General features: G+C 54.5%; 4 protein-coding genes across 4 annotated transcripts; 1 reads left to right on the top strand and 3 right to left on the bottom strand.

Moving 5' to 3' along the window:
• The first annotated feature begins 1,151 nt into the window (after positions 1-1,151).
• B0I36DRAFT_384237 (uncharacterized protein) lies at positions 1,152-2,112 on the top strand. Its single transcript, XM_046160992.1, has 3 exons — positions 1,152-1,547; positions 1,633-1,732; positions 1,807-2,112. The coding sequence occupies exons 1-3, from the start codon at positions 1,337-1,339 to the stop codon at positions 2,093-2,095; spliced, it is 600 nt and encodes a 199-aa protein (XP_046013142.1). The 5' UTR covers positions 1,152-1,336; the 3' UTR covers positions 2,096-2,112.
• A 309-nt stretch (positions 2,113-2,421) lies between these two features.
• Positions 2,422-4,482, bottom strand: B0I36DRAFT_268436 (major facilitator superfamily transporter; the record flags this gene model as incomplete). Its single annotated transcript, XM_046151245.1, has 8 exons — positions 2,422-3,366; positions 3,443-3,508; positions 3,591-3,743; positions 3,812-3,920; positions 3,972-4,035; positions 4,101-4,237; positions 4,295-4,353; positions 4,410-4,482. The coding sequence occupies 8 exons, from the start codon at positions 4,477-4,479 to the stop codon at positions 2,615-2,617; spliced, it is 1,410 nt and encodes a 469-aa protein (XP_046013141.1). The 3' UTR covers positions 2,422-2,614.
• A 4,715-nt stretch (positions 4,483-9,197) lies between these two features.
• On the bottom strand, positions 9,198-10,410 carry B0I36DRAFT_323950 (uncharacterized protein). The gene has a single exon (XM_046154041.1). The coding sequence runs from the start codon at positions 10,246-10,248 to the stop codon at positions 9,277-9,279; it is 972 nt and encodes a 323-aa protein (XP_046013140.1). The 5' UTR covers positions 10,249-10,410; the 3' UTR covers positions 9,198-9,276.
• Positions 10,411-11,565: 1,155 nt separating this feature from the next.
• B0I36DRAFT_384234 (heterokaryon incompatibility protein-domain-containing protein) lies at positions 11,566-13,880 on the bottom strand (the record flags this gene model as incomplete). The annotated part of the gene is made up of 2 exons (XM_046160991.1): positions 11,566-13,256; positions 13,358-13,880. The coding sequence occupies 2 exons, from the start codon at positions 13,878-13,880 to the stop codon at positions 11,767-11,769; spliced, it is 2,013 nt and encodes a 670-aa protein (XP_046013139.1). The 3' UTR covers positions 11,566-11,766.
• Positions 13,881-14,493: the final 613 nt, after the last annotated feature.

Raw genomic sequence — 14,493 nt, 5'->3', positions numbered from 1 at the left:
AGTGAACCTAAATCTTATGATAGCTCTTCTTGGTACTCCATGCACGGGCCCGAGTGTCAAGATCCGTTTGAGCGGCCTGATGAGTTGCGCGGATAGCATCATAGTCATGTCGCGTCTACAATTGCGAGATCTCACAAACGTGGTTGACCTATCAATTTGTCTCGGCATACGTCGCAGTGCCGATCAAATTCGAACTTCATGACTATTTTTGGAGTCCGGCATGGGATTGAGTGTTATGTCAGCAGAGCTTGAAAGTCATGTCTGTCGGCCAAGACAAACAGCCTATCCCTGAAGTGGTACTTGTCTTGGAAGGATATTCCAGTCGCAGGCTAAGAAAAGATATGGACATGGTTGGCTGCAGCTCCGGGATCACGACACCAGCACCTTACGCAGGGCTCAGCTCGGCAGACGTATGGCTTGCCTTGGGTCGTCGCCACTGAAGTCCATTGTTTGAGATGCCTCCTGTCGCAGAGCAAAAAGACAAGGCTCATATGACGTAGTAGAGTCAGGGGCACTGTGGTGCTGTGTGCTGTGTGCTACGCCACTGGGTCGTACTCTGTCAGACTTGCGACATCGCCCTGGTCGTCTTGGCAAATCCCACAGAGATTCACAAGGTGCGCGTGCCGCAGACGCGATCAATGCACAACAATCAAGTGGATTCGGATGAGCTGAGTGGAAGCTTCGAGTGTATCCCTAACAAATACATGGATTCACAAAAGATTTCCCCCTCGGAAAGCGTTGGACATCCAACTTGGAAGCATGAGAGGCTCCAAACTCCGTATGAGACATGAATGCGTCACCCGCGTATCCCGGGGGAAGTTCCGAACCTGCAACTTTCGAACCAGACCGAGGATTTCTATGCGTCTGCCGTATTCAGCTTTCTTCCCTTTCGCAAAAGTGATGCGCGGCTGCAGATGGGGATGAAGTGCGTCGATCCGCACAAGCGAGGCTGAGGTGAGGCGGCAAACCGGGGCAACCGGGATGGATCTGACGCGTGCTGATCTTTAACCGAAAACTTCTTTTCAAAACCTGGAGAACAACATGTGCCCTAGAAATAGAACAACGTCTCCACCGAGGTCGATGTAAGTGGAGATCATCGAAGTATCATCGAAAGATGTCCGGGGCTGCTGTTGATAGAAGTAGACTAACAAAGCCGCCGTAAAAGTATAAAGGAAGCGGGCGTTCAACATCGAAGAACGTGATTTCGAAATCACCAGAGCAGTTCGATCATTATCAAGCCATCCCAATCACCAGGTTGCATACTTATCCATTGAAATTTACTTCACTCAGAACCAATCTTCACACAAAGCTTGTTAAAGCGACATCATCTATCAAGATGCAGTTCACTCAGTTCCTTGCCGCCATGGCTATGCTGTCTGCCTCTGGTTTTGCGCTTCCCGCGCCTCAGAATGATGAAGGCTGCATTCGGAAGGAGTACGTCGACATCAACCACGGCGATGAGTATGACGAGCCGGCCGAGATTGTATCTGGTCATGGATACATCTCGGATAACATCAACACCTGCTCGATCGCCAACTCGGCCACCCGTAAGTCTGTGACTTTTTTCTGATGTCCTCTGCGACATGGCTGCACCACTTGATGGACACAAACTAATGGGGTTGTTCCTCCAAGACACAAAGACAATGTCGTGGTCCATAGGGGGCAATTCTGGAGGCAGCATGGACTTCAAGAAGATCTGGTCCGCAGTGTCCGGCCTGAGCTGGGACGTCTCGTAAGCTCACTTCCTGCTCCCAAATATTGGCCCTGAAAACCCAAATGACTTAACATCACCGCTTCGCCACACAGTTTCTCCGAGTCCGATGCGACGGGCATCACTACAACGGCCAACTGCCCTGCCGGTGGCATCAAGTGCGGCCTACAAGTCGTTGTGCGCAGCATCAAGATCACTGGAAAAGAAGTCACATACAAGAAGCTGTTCTCTGGCAACTCCGGCACCTGCAGCGGGACGGAGAGGGAGATCAGCCGCGAGGACTGGGAGACTGTCAACACGGTGCTCGATGGCGACGGCGAGCACAATGCGCGCATGGACTTCCGCGCGTGCCACCGCGGCTGCGCCGACGGCAGCGACTGCTAGGGGGCGATTGACAAGGCTGGCATTCCCAAGTGCCCTGGGGCTTAAGCGTGAGCTCGAGATCTGGGGCCATATAGCTTAATGGAGTGAAGGGCTTCTTCACCACGCTGTGCACAAGCACAACTGAGTGCAGAATTGCATTGCGCAGCAGCCGAGACCAGCAAGTTCATAATGCCCCTCCTGTACAGATAGACAAGGTCGTGGTTGGCGGCGACACAGTGCTTCCTTCGAATTCTTTCTGTACAATATCACACAATCAAGTCATTACTTGTGCCTCTCCATGACACTCACCCGCAAGTAACGTGCTGACAACCCCGAGGTATACAAGACGAAGAACTCTATTCCTCTAGCTACAGAATGCGAGTGAACCGAAGAGGGACAAGGAAAACAATTCCAAGTACGACAAATCATTCTGAATCTAGGCGACATGTTCTGTGTTCTTTGCCACTTCTCTCAAGTTGTCTCTCATCTCCTTCCCATCGTCGATTGCCTTTCGGATTTCGTAGTCCAATCACCGGCCCTTTAGTAGACGTAGAAGTTGAGCTGCTCGTCCTCGCTGGCTCGGAGCTTGGCGTTGCGCTTCTTCATGATGACCTTGACGATCCAGGCCACGGCAGCGGTGCCGAGACTGAAAGCGCACGAGGCGGACATGGCAGGCACGTAGCGCGGCTCGGAGGCCTTGGTCCAGAGGTACGGGGTCCAGATGAAGCTGATGTTCATGATGGTCGTGACCATGCTGATGGCGGCTGCCTTCTTCTCCTTGGTCTGGCCGCAGACGCTGCCGCACCAGCCGAGGATGAGGGAGTTGACGCCGTAAGTTCCAATGGTGAAGATGACCATGGAGACATAGCGGCCGGCAAAGTTGAGGGTTGCCGCCGAGGCAGCGAAGCCAACCGTGGCGATGATCTTGGAGATTGTGATGTGCCAAGTGCGCTCGTTGAACTTGCCCGAGCTCCAGGACACCGCAATGGTGACGGCGCCGGCAATGAGGTACGGAGGGCAGGTCATGACCAGCGTCATCGTCTCATTCATGCCGAGAGTCTTGACAACAGAGGGGAAGAAGTTCTTGAAGCCGTTGGCCGCCAGATGCAGGTGGGCCATGAGGCAGAAGAGCCAAACCACGGGATCCTTGGCCGCCTGCTTCAGTCCTTCCATAACAGACGTCTGTCCGGCATTTTCTGTGGCGTCTAACTCCATGCGATTGGAAGCTAAGTCGCGCTCTTCCTGGGTCAGCCACTTGGTGTTGTGTGGAAAATCCGGGAGGAGGAAGTATCCTGTGGTAGTAGGTAGCGTCAGCGGGGGTTTTTTGGGCGTTTTCGGGCGATCTCAGCACAGGCAATGAGCACTTACCTGCAATGGCAATAACAAAGGTAACAGCTCCCTGGAGGATGAAGAGCCACTGCCAGCCAGCAAGACCTGAAAACAAGGTGTCAGCATTTCGAGGAAAAAGACGAAACAAGAAAAGTGGGGCCGGGGAGGGGGGGGGTCCACGACGTACCGAGACTGCCGTCCATGCCATGGAACACACCAGCAGCAATGAGACCAGCGAAAGCAGTCGCTAGGACATTGCCCGTGTAAAGAATGGCAATGCGTGTTGCGACCTCCTTGCGGTTGTAGAAGATGGAGAGGATGTAGACAGCACCGGGGTAGTCTTGTGAGAGGTCAGCCAAGAGTCGTCCACTTCGCGGAAAGGGCGAGTCCCGCAATGGGGGTACGTACAAGGCGCCTCAGTGAGACCGAGGAAGAAGCGGGTGAGCAAAAGACCAACGTAGTCCTTCGAAAGAGCAGTAAGAGCGCTGACAACAGCCCAGAGAGCCATGCAAACTCCCTACAGACTGTTAGCCATGGGTCACTTTCGTGGTAGGATACACAAGCTTACCATGTACCGAGAAGGGCGAGTTCTGGTGAGGAACATGTTGGAGGGGATTTGGCCAAGAATGTAACTGCAGAGATTGTCAGAACCTTCGGTTTCGAGCTTCGAGCCAGCCACGTGTGTTATACGACATACCCGACGAAGAGGATGGACACGCAGGTCTGGTATTGCGTGTCCGTGAGGTTCAGGTCTTCCTCGAGTGAGTTGATACGGGCGAGTGCGATCGCGTTTCGATCAAGGTAGTTGAGCCAGTACATCGACCAGAGCATGGGCTAGGGGAGGAGCAATGTCAGATTTGTTTTCCCAAGTGTGTAGAGATTTTGACGTACCATGATCCAGCGGTCGAGCTTCTTGACAAGGGCGATTTCCTTCGGGTCGGTCTTCTCGTCTGGTGTGGAGTATCAGCATCCAGTCATCACCGCAATCAGCCCATGAGCCACTTACGAGCACCGAATCGATCGACATGCTCCACGCGGGGAACTGCCTTCTCGGAGGAGATATCATCGTCAAACATTGGGCCCCTGTTTGGGTGCTTCTCAACGGCGATATCGCCTTGGGTGTTCTGAGCCGCCATATTGATGAGTGCGACGGTGAAAGAGACACTGAGGTTTCAGGCTCAAGAAAAGTGTTGAAGAATGGAGATGGCGAAGGATTCACAGCCTGTTGGTGAGCAAGGACACAGCCGCGCTTGCTTGAAACAGAGGGTTGATCATGGTGACGGGAGGGACAAGACATATATAGGTGTCACGGCGCCACGCCCCGGATCATCACCTTCCCCATAAAAGCCTTGGGGAACTGCTTTCCCCATGCCAAGAATAGACAGTCTGGAGCACTCGGGGAACAGACCATGTTGTTCTCGTGGGGAAGCGCGGGGCACCCGGTTTCTCACCGTCTGCGTCTTGGCCATTCTACCCAAAAGTAGTCTTTGCCAAGGGGCTACTACATGATGACGATCACACCCATGACATGCACTTGGCGAGAACCAGGCGGGTTCAAGGACTTGGCCAACCTTGATGGTGGGCTCGTGCTATCTGTCCTCGGACAAAAAGCTGGTATCCGAGTCCACGATGGCGTCTCTCTGCACACTGGAAGCACGCTAGGGGCACTTCCATTATGCCAAGCAAAGCCAGCCACCCTGAGAGTGACTCGGTATGATTGGTGGTACCTTCCGCTAACCACTTGCCGTGTGCCTTGGAATCAAAGACATCTGGACGCATGGAAGAAGTATGTTCACGTTAGGCGAGAAGCCAGTGCGATAGCAAGCTCCCCAAGGTTGCCAGCCAAGACATGCGCTCGGTGTGCTCACCGCGACACGCGCCCGCCGAGTCTTCCAAGGCTTCTAGGCCTCGCGCCAGCACGAGTCTTGGAGGTCCACCGTGGCTTGGCCGTATCTCCAAGCCATAAGCTAATTGGCCCCCCAGGCCTTGGCTCATACATTAACTCGGTTCCTTATGATCCTGAATCAGCCGCTCCCGCCCAAAGACGCTCACGACAATGTCTGGGGCGTCCGGGCTGGGCGCCGTCGTGCTACACTTGGCAGAAGCTAGGCAGATACTTGGCTAGTCTCGGAGAAAGGGCAAAACAGGCTGGACTCACTGCCCCCAAGACCGGAGCCATGCCTCTTTGGCATCAAGCGCCGAACTCTCAACAACAGGACCCTTGAATAGCGTCGTTACTGTTGCGTAGCGCCAAGTCCCGCATGCATTGGCGTGACTCGCGCCAGTCCAACATCACAAGACCAGTTCCCCGCCTCCGCTCTCTCTCCCCCACACAACCCCGCAAAGTCCCATCCGTGAGATTGGCGTGGAGGTCGGAGAACAAAATACCTCACAAACGCCCTCTCACTTGCAGAGCAGTCTAGACCAGGAGGCCGGGCACTGTTGGTGGTGCGGGGAAAAGCGGGTTGTTGAGGGCACCAGGGCCAGGGACAAAGACTCGTAGCTGGGGGCGCTAATTTGTCCCCTGCATGGTTGCAACTTAGTTGTGCCTGGTTGACTAACCGGAGGACAAGTACCATGACCAGATTTCTCGGCAGGGCAAGCTGAGAACCCATTTTCGAGCTTCTGTCGAGGCTGACGGCAAGTTCCAGGACAAGCGCCAACCACTCCGCAGTGTTTGACCCCACTGAAAGGAATCCTACAGCCCGACTGGCAGCCTCTCACTGGGGGGGTCCTCCCTTCCTCACAGACAAATCAGCGTTTGGCAAAGAATGTCTTTGGCCTGCTTCCATCGGGGACATAGCGAGACGATCCGGGAGATGCCGGGTGGAAAAGTGTACTTGCTTCCTCGATATCGGGATGCCCATGAGCGCTGCCAGTCAACCACACCTTCACGATGACTGATTTCAAACGTCGGTGCCGTTGCTCCCGTAGCGCTGAGTCTTGCATACAAATCAGGAGAACAATATCAGCCCAACCATGGAACAAAGAAGTATCACGAGATGCAACTCGGAATGTCCGATCAGAGATCCTGCTGGCAACGGCAGCCATCGGAGCCCAAACCTGTTGGAGCATGCTTCTAGAAGATCGGATCGAATTCTTCTGTCGGAGATCAACCTGATAGCCTCAACTCTAAAATGCTTCGAAGCCTGGTCACATCTCTTTGCGGAGATCAGGCACGTACATGAGTAAACGGGGCTGAGATGCCAGATTTTAGATTCCGTGTCCTGCCGTAGTGCTCAAAGTAGATGGTGGGTGGTTCAGGTGGTTGGCTAAAGTTGCTCCAATATTCTCGACAAAGGTGATTGGGCAGGTGCTTACTGGGTACTACGCCACGGTTTCTTTCTTGCACCAGGGTACTTTCGCATCGTCAGAGGCCAGAAACTGATTGGAAGCCATGAGGTTTGGGTGCTCTGGACATAATCATTTGTCTTGTGGAATACAGCTGGCTGAGTGTTCCGAGCCCATCAGCTCCTAATGGCATCTGGCAGTTTTGGTATGAGAAGCATGTCCTGATCATCGGCGAAGCCCCTAATATCAGGAGTGGCGCCATCAGCGAGCACGGGGACAGCCAGATCGTCGACGGGCCACCGTCACTGCGTCTCATGCCGCCTTGGGACCAATGGCTTGGTAAATTATGCACGAGCCCACCTCAGACAGGGGTAGTCTACGCTTTCAATGTGGTGCAATGCGTTGCATTTGCTAGCTCCAAAGCGGTGGAGTCGATAGCCAGTGGCGTTGGGCTCGCAACAACGTCTTCCAATATCTGCAGCACTTGTCTGTGTTCGTGTCGCTGCAGGCATAGCAGTGAAGTGCAGCTGCCTGGTGATAAGACAAGAGCTAAAACCCATGGCGGTTGCCCCGGCGCATAATCGCGTACTTTGCAGCTAGGGAATGGAGCCCTGTCCGAAAAGCAACGAAAAGCGATCGCCGCCTCGTTCCAGGCGTCATTGGGCAATCGTCCCGCATAACTCGATTTCCAAGGTTTACGCCATTATGATTGCACTTACTAGGGTGCTTTCTTGGCAACGATATCGTGGTTGGTGACCAGCAGCTCGGAACATACTCTTGTCCCTGGTCAATGTACTGACAACTTTCGTCCCTCGCCGTGATAGAGGAAGGCATGCCCATACCGCAAGCCGTGGCTTGGAGATCGAGCAAAATACGGGCCAATTAATGCGGGATTTCTCGGCATTCTCAACTTCATGAGGTCGAGAAGAACTAGCATAGAACGCTGGGAGCCACATCAAGGAGCAGTTGAGCCCGTCCCGCCGCGGAACGACACGGATTCCATCACTACAATACCGCTCAATGCCACAGCAGAGGTTTTATCTTGATGTTCTCGTGATCCACAAAAGATCCTCCTGGAGGCTTGTGACTACTACATAGCGCGCGAATAGAGAATAGAGAATGTCGCATACGTTCGCTCGGTGGAGGCCGGCCTCAGTCATTGGGCAAGGTGGATTCGCACAACAACGGCAGGCCCTCCATGGGCGATACAGAATGGCCTCATGATGTGTCTCTCCCGTTGACGCCGTCTCAAACAAACTTTCAGGCTGCTTGTACATTAGCAGCAACATCAGCATCACGCTTTCCTGGCGGTGAGATGACACATGTCTGTGTACAAAGGATCGAAAAAGCACCAACTACCAGTCGGGCTGAGCATTAATGCCTCATCTGTAGAGCATCTCGTGACCGGACCATCGAGCATGAATGTACAAGGCCAAGCCCCTTGCCCCCTGAGGGCGGCCACGCCACCTGACTTTGCGCTGTCGTCACAGGCTTCGAAGACTGCGCATAAATCACAACCTAGAAGTAGAGTACACAGTCGCCCTAGCCAGTAAAAGGATCTTTAGACGAGTTTCGATCCACCCCCTGGTCAGGCCTGCCGCCTGTAAAGCCTGAAGCCTATCCCGCTAACCGTCGAAATCTGGGGTATCATCGCTTCGGACCTAGCCAACAGGTGGCGATCCTCTGCAGCCAGACTCGTATCGACCTTGGAGCTAGTTCCAGCACTCTCTTGGCCAAGACTGCCCAGTTTCGTCGTAGAAGAGCTTCTCGAGCGCTAAGGTGCCAGATACATGCCCACAAGAACGACTGGTAGCCCAAACCATGCCCTGATAATGTGTCGAACAGATTACATGGCAATATCTTTGGGACACCAGCTGAGAAGAGAGCCTTTCCATATATTTGGTGATCCGACAACTGGTGTGATCACAAGTTCAACCGAGCGGGTGTAAAGATAAGGAATATCAAAGAAGTTAGTTCTTGCCAACTCTGTCGCTGTGATTCCGTCCGTTCCTTTCTGCACCTGGACAATGAAGCCTGCGGGCTTCCTACTCGGGTTCCACCACACCTCCGCTCCATACACCTATTCGAACCTCAGCCCCACCCATATGTGCCTCAGCCCTTCTGAGCCTTTGTACTTCTAGACCTCTGGACCAGTTATCTTTTACAGCCTGAGCAATAAGAAGCTGTCATGCAGCTACCTGATGGCTTATCAGTGGAGCATGGCTCATCTCCAAGAGGAAGGCCAAGATACCACCTCGGACACGAGGAATGCCGACCAAGAGAAAAGCTTCTTGCTTCTCACTGGGGGGTGTTTTGAGCTACAAGCGGAAACGATACGGGCGGTGTGTTTGATTTGACGCGCCATTTCTGGGTGAGTCCATCCTGCTTTAGATAAAGCCAGCCCGTGTCTCCACCTCTCTTAGCCCCATATATGTCCCAAGCATGATCTCGCTCTTACATCAGTGTCAAGTACCATCGCGAGAAACCACGATTGGGGCCAAAAGTGAGTCATAAGTCGTAAGTCATATCTACTGATTATTAAACAACGCTTCTAATTTTTATATCCGGGACCATGTGTAGTCTCAAACGGCACTGCTTTGATGCCACGAAGACCCCAGGGAAGACTCCCGACCTTTCGTCTTGCGCCTCTCGGAAAGCGCCATGGAGAAGAATATCCTCGCCCCGTGTAGCTGCGCGCAGATCCACAACGAAAAGATGATGGGCGTGACGATCCTCCAGTCGGTGCTCCAGCGGTCCCACGACTTCTGCAGGAGGTATATCGTGATGCCCGTCTCGGCGCAGGCCATGGCCACGGCCCACGCTGCGAGCCCGAAGCCCAGCCATGAGAGCATCCGCGGGTTCGTGTCCCGATATATACGCCAGATGATCATGACCACGTGCATGGGGATCTCGGCGACGATGTCGAAAGCCCCCCAGACCAGACACATGTAGAACTCGATCGTGGCCTCTGGGTGGCGCTTGAGGTCGAGGGAGAGGACGAGGGCGATCTGCGAGATGAGAAGGAGACCGAGGTGATGAGCCACGTTGATGGGGCTGGCGAAGCGGGTGCGGAAGGCCAGCTCGAAGAGGAAGTAGGCCGAGTACAGGTGGAAGAGAACAAAGAGGACATCGCCGATGGTGCCGTGCCGCATGGGGCGGCTGTTGAAGGCAACGTCGGAGAGGTCAGAGCTTCCAAACAGGAAAGCTGCTCCAGGTTCCAGGCCGACGAAAAATATCGGTATCATGAGTGCGAGAGCAATGTGGTGATATACGAAGGACCTTCTCTGGCGGTCTTTGCCTTTGTCCTGCTCGAGCTCGGCATAGACGCGTGGGTAGATGCGGCGGAGCACCCAGCGTTCGAGGGCGATGGCGATGAGCACGATGCCCGCCAGCATCGAGACCAAGATGATGGCTCCATACGGCAGCAAGGTCGATATGGCTTGGTTCTGGACGTGGACGATCTTGATCCCGCCCATTGGGAGTGCGTGGCCCAGTAGCTGAGTTGGCGTCTCGGACGGCAGCGCAGCCGTCGATATGGTTGTTGTCGTGGCCATGCTGGTGGGTGACTCTGCCCCACGATGAGCTTTCGATTAGCCGTGCATGCTGTTGTGCTCGTGAGAAACAGTATCGCCTGGGCACCCCGCGACCGGCGGAAGGGCGCCTTTTCAAGCCAGACCGCTGGAGGCCGTTGTTGAGGCTTGGTTCTGGACCGCGACAGCCTCAGGCTCAAGCTAGGCAGGGATCTATGATCCGTCACATGGGCCAGCGGAGGCTGGCCCGCCTGTGCGCTATTCATTCCCCAGGCTCTGAGCTAACAAGCTTCTGGAGATGGCGCCAGCTCGCGCGACTAGGTCAAATTAGTGCTTCTGCAAGGCACGAGCCGACTTGCCTGCCCGGGGGCGCGGCCAATGGCACCACTGCAGGCGGCTGCCCCCTAATCTCTTATTGGATGAGGCGTCTGTGCGGATTTCCCTGCTGGTGCTTACGTATCTCGGCGTGTCCTGCATGACGAATTCTGATTGACGCGTCACTCCATAATTAGGTGGAGGTGCAGACACGGTCGTACTCTGGCGCATTGCCGTTTCATTCGTCGTCAGGCACCACCTGTACGAGCAGACCCGTCGCTCGTTATTTTGGGGTTGTTTTGGTGCGAGGCATCTAATTACGCTTTGGCCAGCCATGTCAGACGGTGGCCAGAGGCATCAATCAGAACGATGAGATGGACCTGTGCCCCAGGCATTCCTTCCTAGGACCCTCGAAAAAGAGCATGGTCACAAGCTTACAGGCACTGGGTCAACAGGGCTCTGTTTATATAGATCGCGCTGCTCTATACATAGGTGGTGCTTGGCGGCTCATCATGCCCCTCATGGAGACCACAGAATCTGGAGGCCTCAACGCAGCAGACCCAGTGAATTGCTGCTCAAAGAAGCTCACTTGACTTGCTCCGGCCCTTGCCACCACGAAAAAAATCGAATCTGCGCAGAAACAGATAGATATGTGGCTGCAGCTCGAGGACTAAGGGTATTGTTTACTTGTCCAGCATCCTCTACGTCGCCATCGGCAGTGAATCTAGCCACGAGGCGTGGTGGACCACGCAGTGTATTGCTTTACGTAACTCAACTTCGCACGACTGCATGTCGTGTTGCCTGCCTCAGACTTCCGCGACCGGTAAATGAAAAGCCTAGCGAGACTTTCTGGGACATTGTTCGATGGTTCAAGCGGAGGAATACGAATTGCCGTCAGCCCTGAACTCAATTCGAGTCGGCCCGCTGACAGTGGTGGCGGCGCACGAAAGTCAATGCCGGAGCTAGGCAAGTATTTTCCGGGTGGCGGAGCGCCTTGATGCTGTGCTCAACATTTATTTTTGTCGCGACATACTATGACTAGATCGCAAGCTAGCAGTGCTCTGCACGTGACCCGTCCTTCGTGTCGTATTCAAAGTCGTCGTATATGCTCTAGCTAGAGGCTGGATGCTCACATCATCTCGAACCGTTATACTCATACGCAACAGCAAGACTGAGTCATATTGCACTGCCGCGTCTAGTGCGGCCAAATCCCCTCCCGACATAAAATCAGACCAATACGATGGCATCGAGTGCCGGCTCTGATATGTCCTCGTACCAAAATCCTTCTCTTCTTGCGCGCTCGCCGCGGTCGACTGAAGCAACCCCTATCAGTCGATACTGCATCGGACGGCTGCGCTTGTCTCTGCGAAGAATGAACGGGTAGGCACCACCCGCAAGCTGGAACATTTCATCTCCAGCTTGGACATTGCCGCGGCAGAGCCCCAGCAGCCCACATTCTGTCAGAAACAGGGTCGAACCATCGTACAGGTCGTCAAATCGCCTCTGATCCAATTTTCCACGATTTCCACGGTATACGGTTTCACTGGGAACCATCATCTTCCGTAGTAGGTCGCGGACTCTGGGCTGTCTCTGTTGTTGTGCCTTTATCGAGCTGTCTTTTGTGTCGGGCGTGCTCCTGCCTGGTTCGTGACGGTCTCTGAGATAGGCCAGGAATGGAGTTAAACGCTCCAAGACGCCCAAGTAAGTCTCACTGTGTTCTCTGTATACCGATTGGTCCCGTTGGGTCTCAATGTCAAGCTTCAAGACATGCGCTGACCATTCTGAAAGGCACTCGAGGCGCGCATTGTCGTACTCGACATCGTCATCCCCGCTCTTGGAAATTGGGATTTCTGGCATTCGGCAAAAGGTCTCCAAGACTCTAGTCATCCGTCGGCCGCTGACCCTGAGGATCCCTCGGCAATTTTGCTCGTGGGCCTGCGCCCAACTTTCGTCCTCATCCAATGCAGGTGTTCGCGACAGTCCGCTACACCATGTGCGTGGACTGGCAATCAGCCTAGCTTCGCGCAAATCAGGCACCCAGGAAGGCCAAGCGCAGGCATCCTGAGACATGGCAGAACCAGAAATGTGCTCCAACGGCCACAACGTGCCGCCGCTGCGGATCATGCAGACTGCAAACTCCTCGTAGACCTCGACGAGAGACTTGGCGTAGTCGACATCCGGGACGTACATGTCATCGCACAACATGTCGATGAAGGCCAGCATACCATACACCTTGTCCCGCGCGTCGGTGGCATCGCTCATAGACGCCATCTGCAGCGCGCGAGACAACATGTTGTGCAATCCTCCCCCTGGGGGCATGTCGTTGAAGCGCATGGTGTGAGAGAACCAGTGCTTTCCGTATCTCTCTTTCTTCTTCTTATCCTTGCTCCCCCGGTTTCTGGTCTCCCGGATGAGTCTACTCTCACCCGGGTGGTCGTGTGCGCTCGGTTCGACATCGCTGTTGTCGTCGTGATCCCTCACCTCGTACATCTCTTCCATCATGAGGCTGCGCATGCGGAACAGCCGGCGCTCGTGCGAGTCGGAATCCTGCAGAGCTTCGCCAATGATGAAGTACGTGTACAGCTGCGAGATTGGACACTCGGCTCGGCCAACCATGAATATGGCATGCTCAGCGAGGAGATATTCTTGCACGGTCCAGATCCTCTGAAACCAGTTGCTCTGGCAGATGCGTCCGATGCGCTCAATCTCACTCACCGCTGGGGAGCAAACACCATGTCGCAAGAAGCGTTAGCAAAGTCACAGCTCAATTGGATTGCCAAGATGGAGATCATCCACTGTGCGGAGGGGATTGACATACGCAACAGCTTCTGCGCCCAGGCTTTCTCGGTGTCACTGAGCGCACAGTACCCCGGCATTGTCCGGAAATGCGCAAAGTTGGCGACCGTCTTTGCACGGGACAACGTGCCAGCGTCGCCCGGACCTCCCACCCCTAGCCATATGACCGTTCGCGTCGCCTGGCTGTATATCTTGCCCATCAAGGGGACCTGCTGATTCTTTTCTGCCACGCTGGTCTGGTCTATGCAAATGGCGTCGACCCATAGCTGGCGGACGCTGAGCTTGTACCGGAGATGTCGGAGTGCGGCTTCGCAGTTGGGCGTCACCAGGATCGTCTGGCGTAACCCCCCGCAGCGGATCGGGATGCTGCCATGTCTTTCACCCCAGGTGTATGACAGCGCTTCGTACGCGAGTGAGCCAGGACCACTCAGAGGTGCTTCGTAGAGCTCAAGCTCAAGCGGCTGGCTGTCGAGAAGAGCGGGCTTGAGGAGGATGATGCGGATCGATGTAGGACCAGAGAGGGGGCGATATTGGTACGCGGTCATGGCGCACGGGGCATCGCATTTGAGCATGTATGATATTATCCTCTGCCAAGTTTTGGAAGCGCAGAACGGCTTGCACCCACGTCTATGTTCATCATAAACAGAACAGATAACGAGCTCTGAAGAATCTCGGAAGATCTCGCGTTTTGGGAGGCCACTCGTGTACTTTGTTTTGCATGGCCATCGGCAGACGCCTTGCGGTGTGCCTTGGTGCGGCTGAAGTCTGGGCATCTGCACGTGCGGCAACCTGGCAATTGTACCCTGCACGATACACAAGCAACCCGCGAAAGTTGCCTGAGACAGAGTGGAGAGGCGATGCAAGTCGGGGATGCGAGGCTGAAGCGGCAGGCCTTTCAGTGACAACTGTAAAAGACATGGCTTTCATTACTTTATGCACATCGTACTCTGACATTCATGTCACGTGAAGCAGATGCGACGTGTTTGATTCACATTGCTATTAAGAAGCACAGTCTTGGTGCCGGTTGTAGGCTTCGGCCAGGCCCAGCTAAACCTTGACTGTCTACTGTGATTCAATTGCCTGGCTTCCTGAGTCATGCTGCGATGCGGTCTCGGGCCCTCCCCACTCACTTGCTTCCTTACGGCTGCAGATGTGCAA

This window comes from Microdochium trichocladiopsis (assembly GCF_020744255.1).
Source record: "Microdochium trichocladiopsis strain MPI-CAGE-CH-0230 chromosome Unknown B0I36scaffold_5, whole genome shotgun sequence".
NCBI lineage: Eukaryota > Fungi > Ascomycota > Sordariomycetes > Xylariales > Microdochiaceae > Microdochium > Microdochium trichocladiopsis.
Note: the sequence above shows the minus strand (reverse complement) of the source record. Positions and strands in the feature narration are given on the sequence as shown.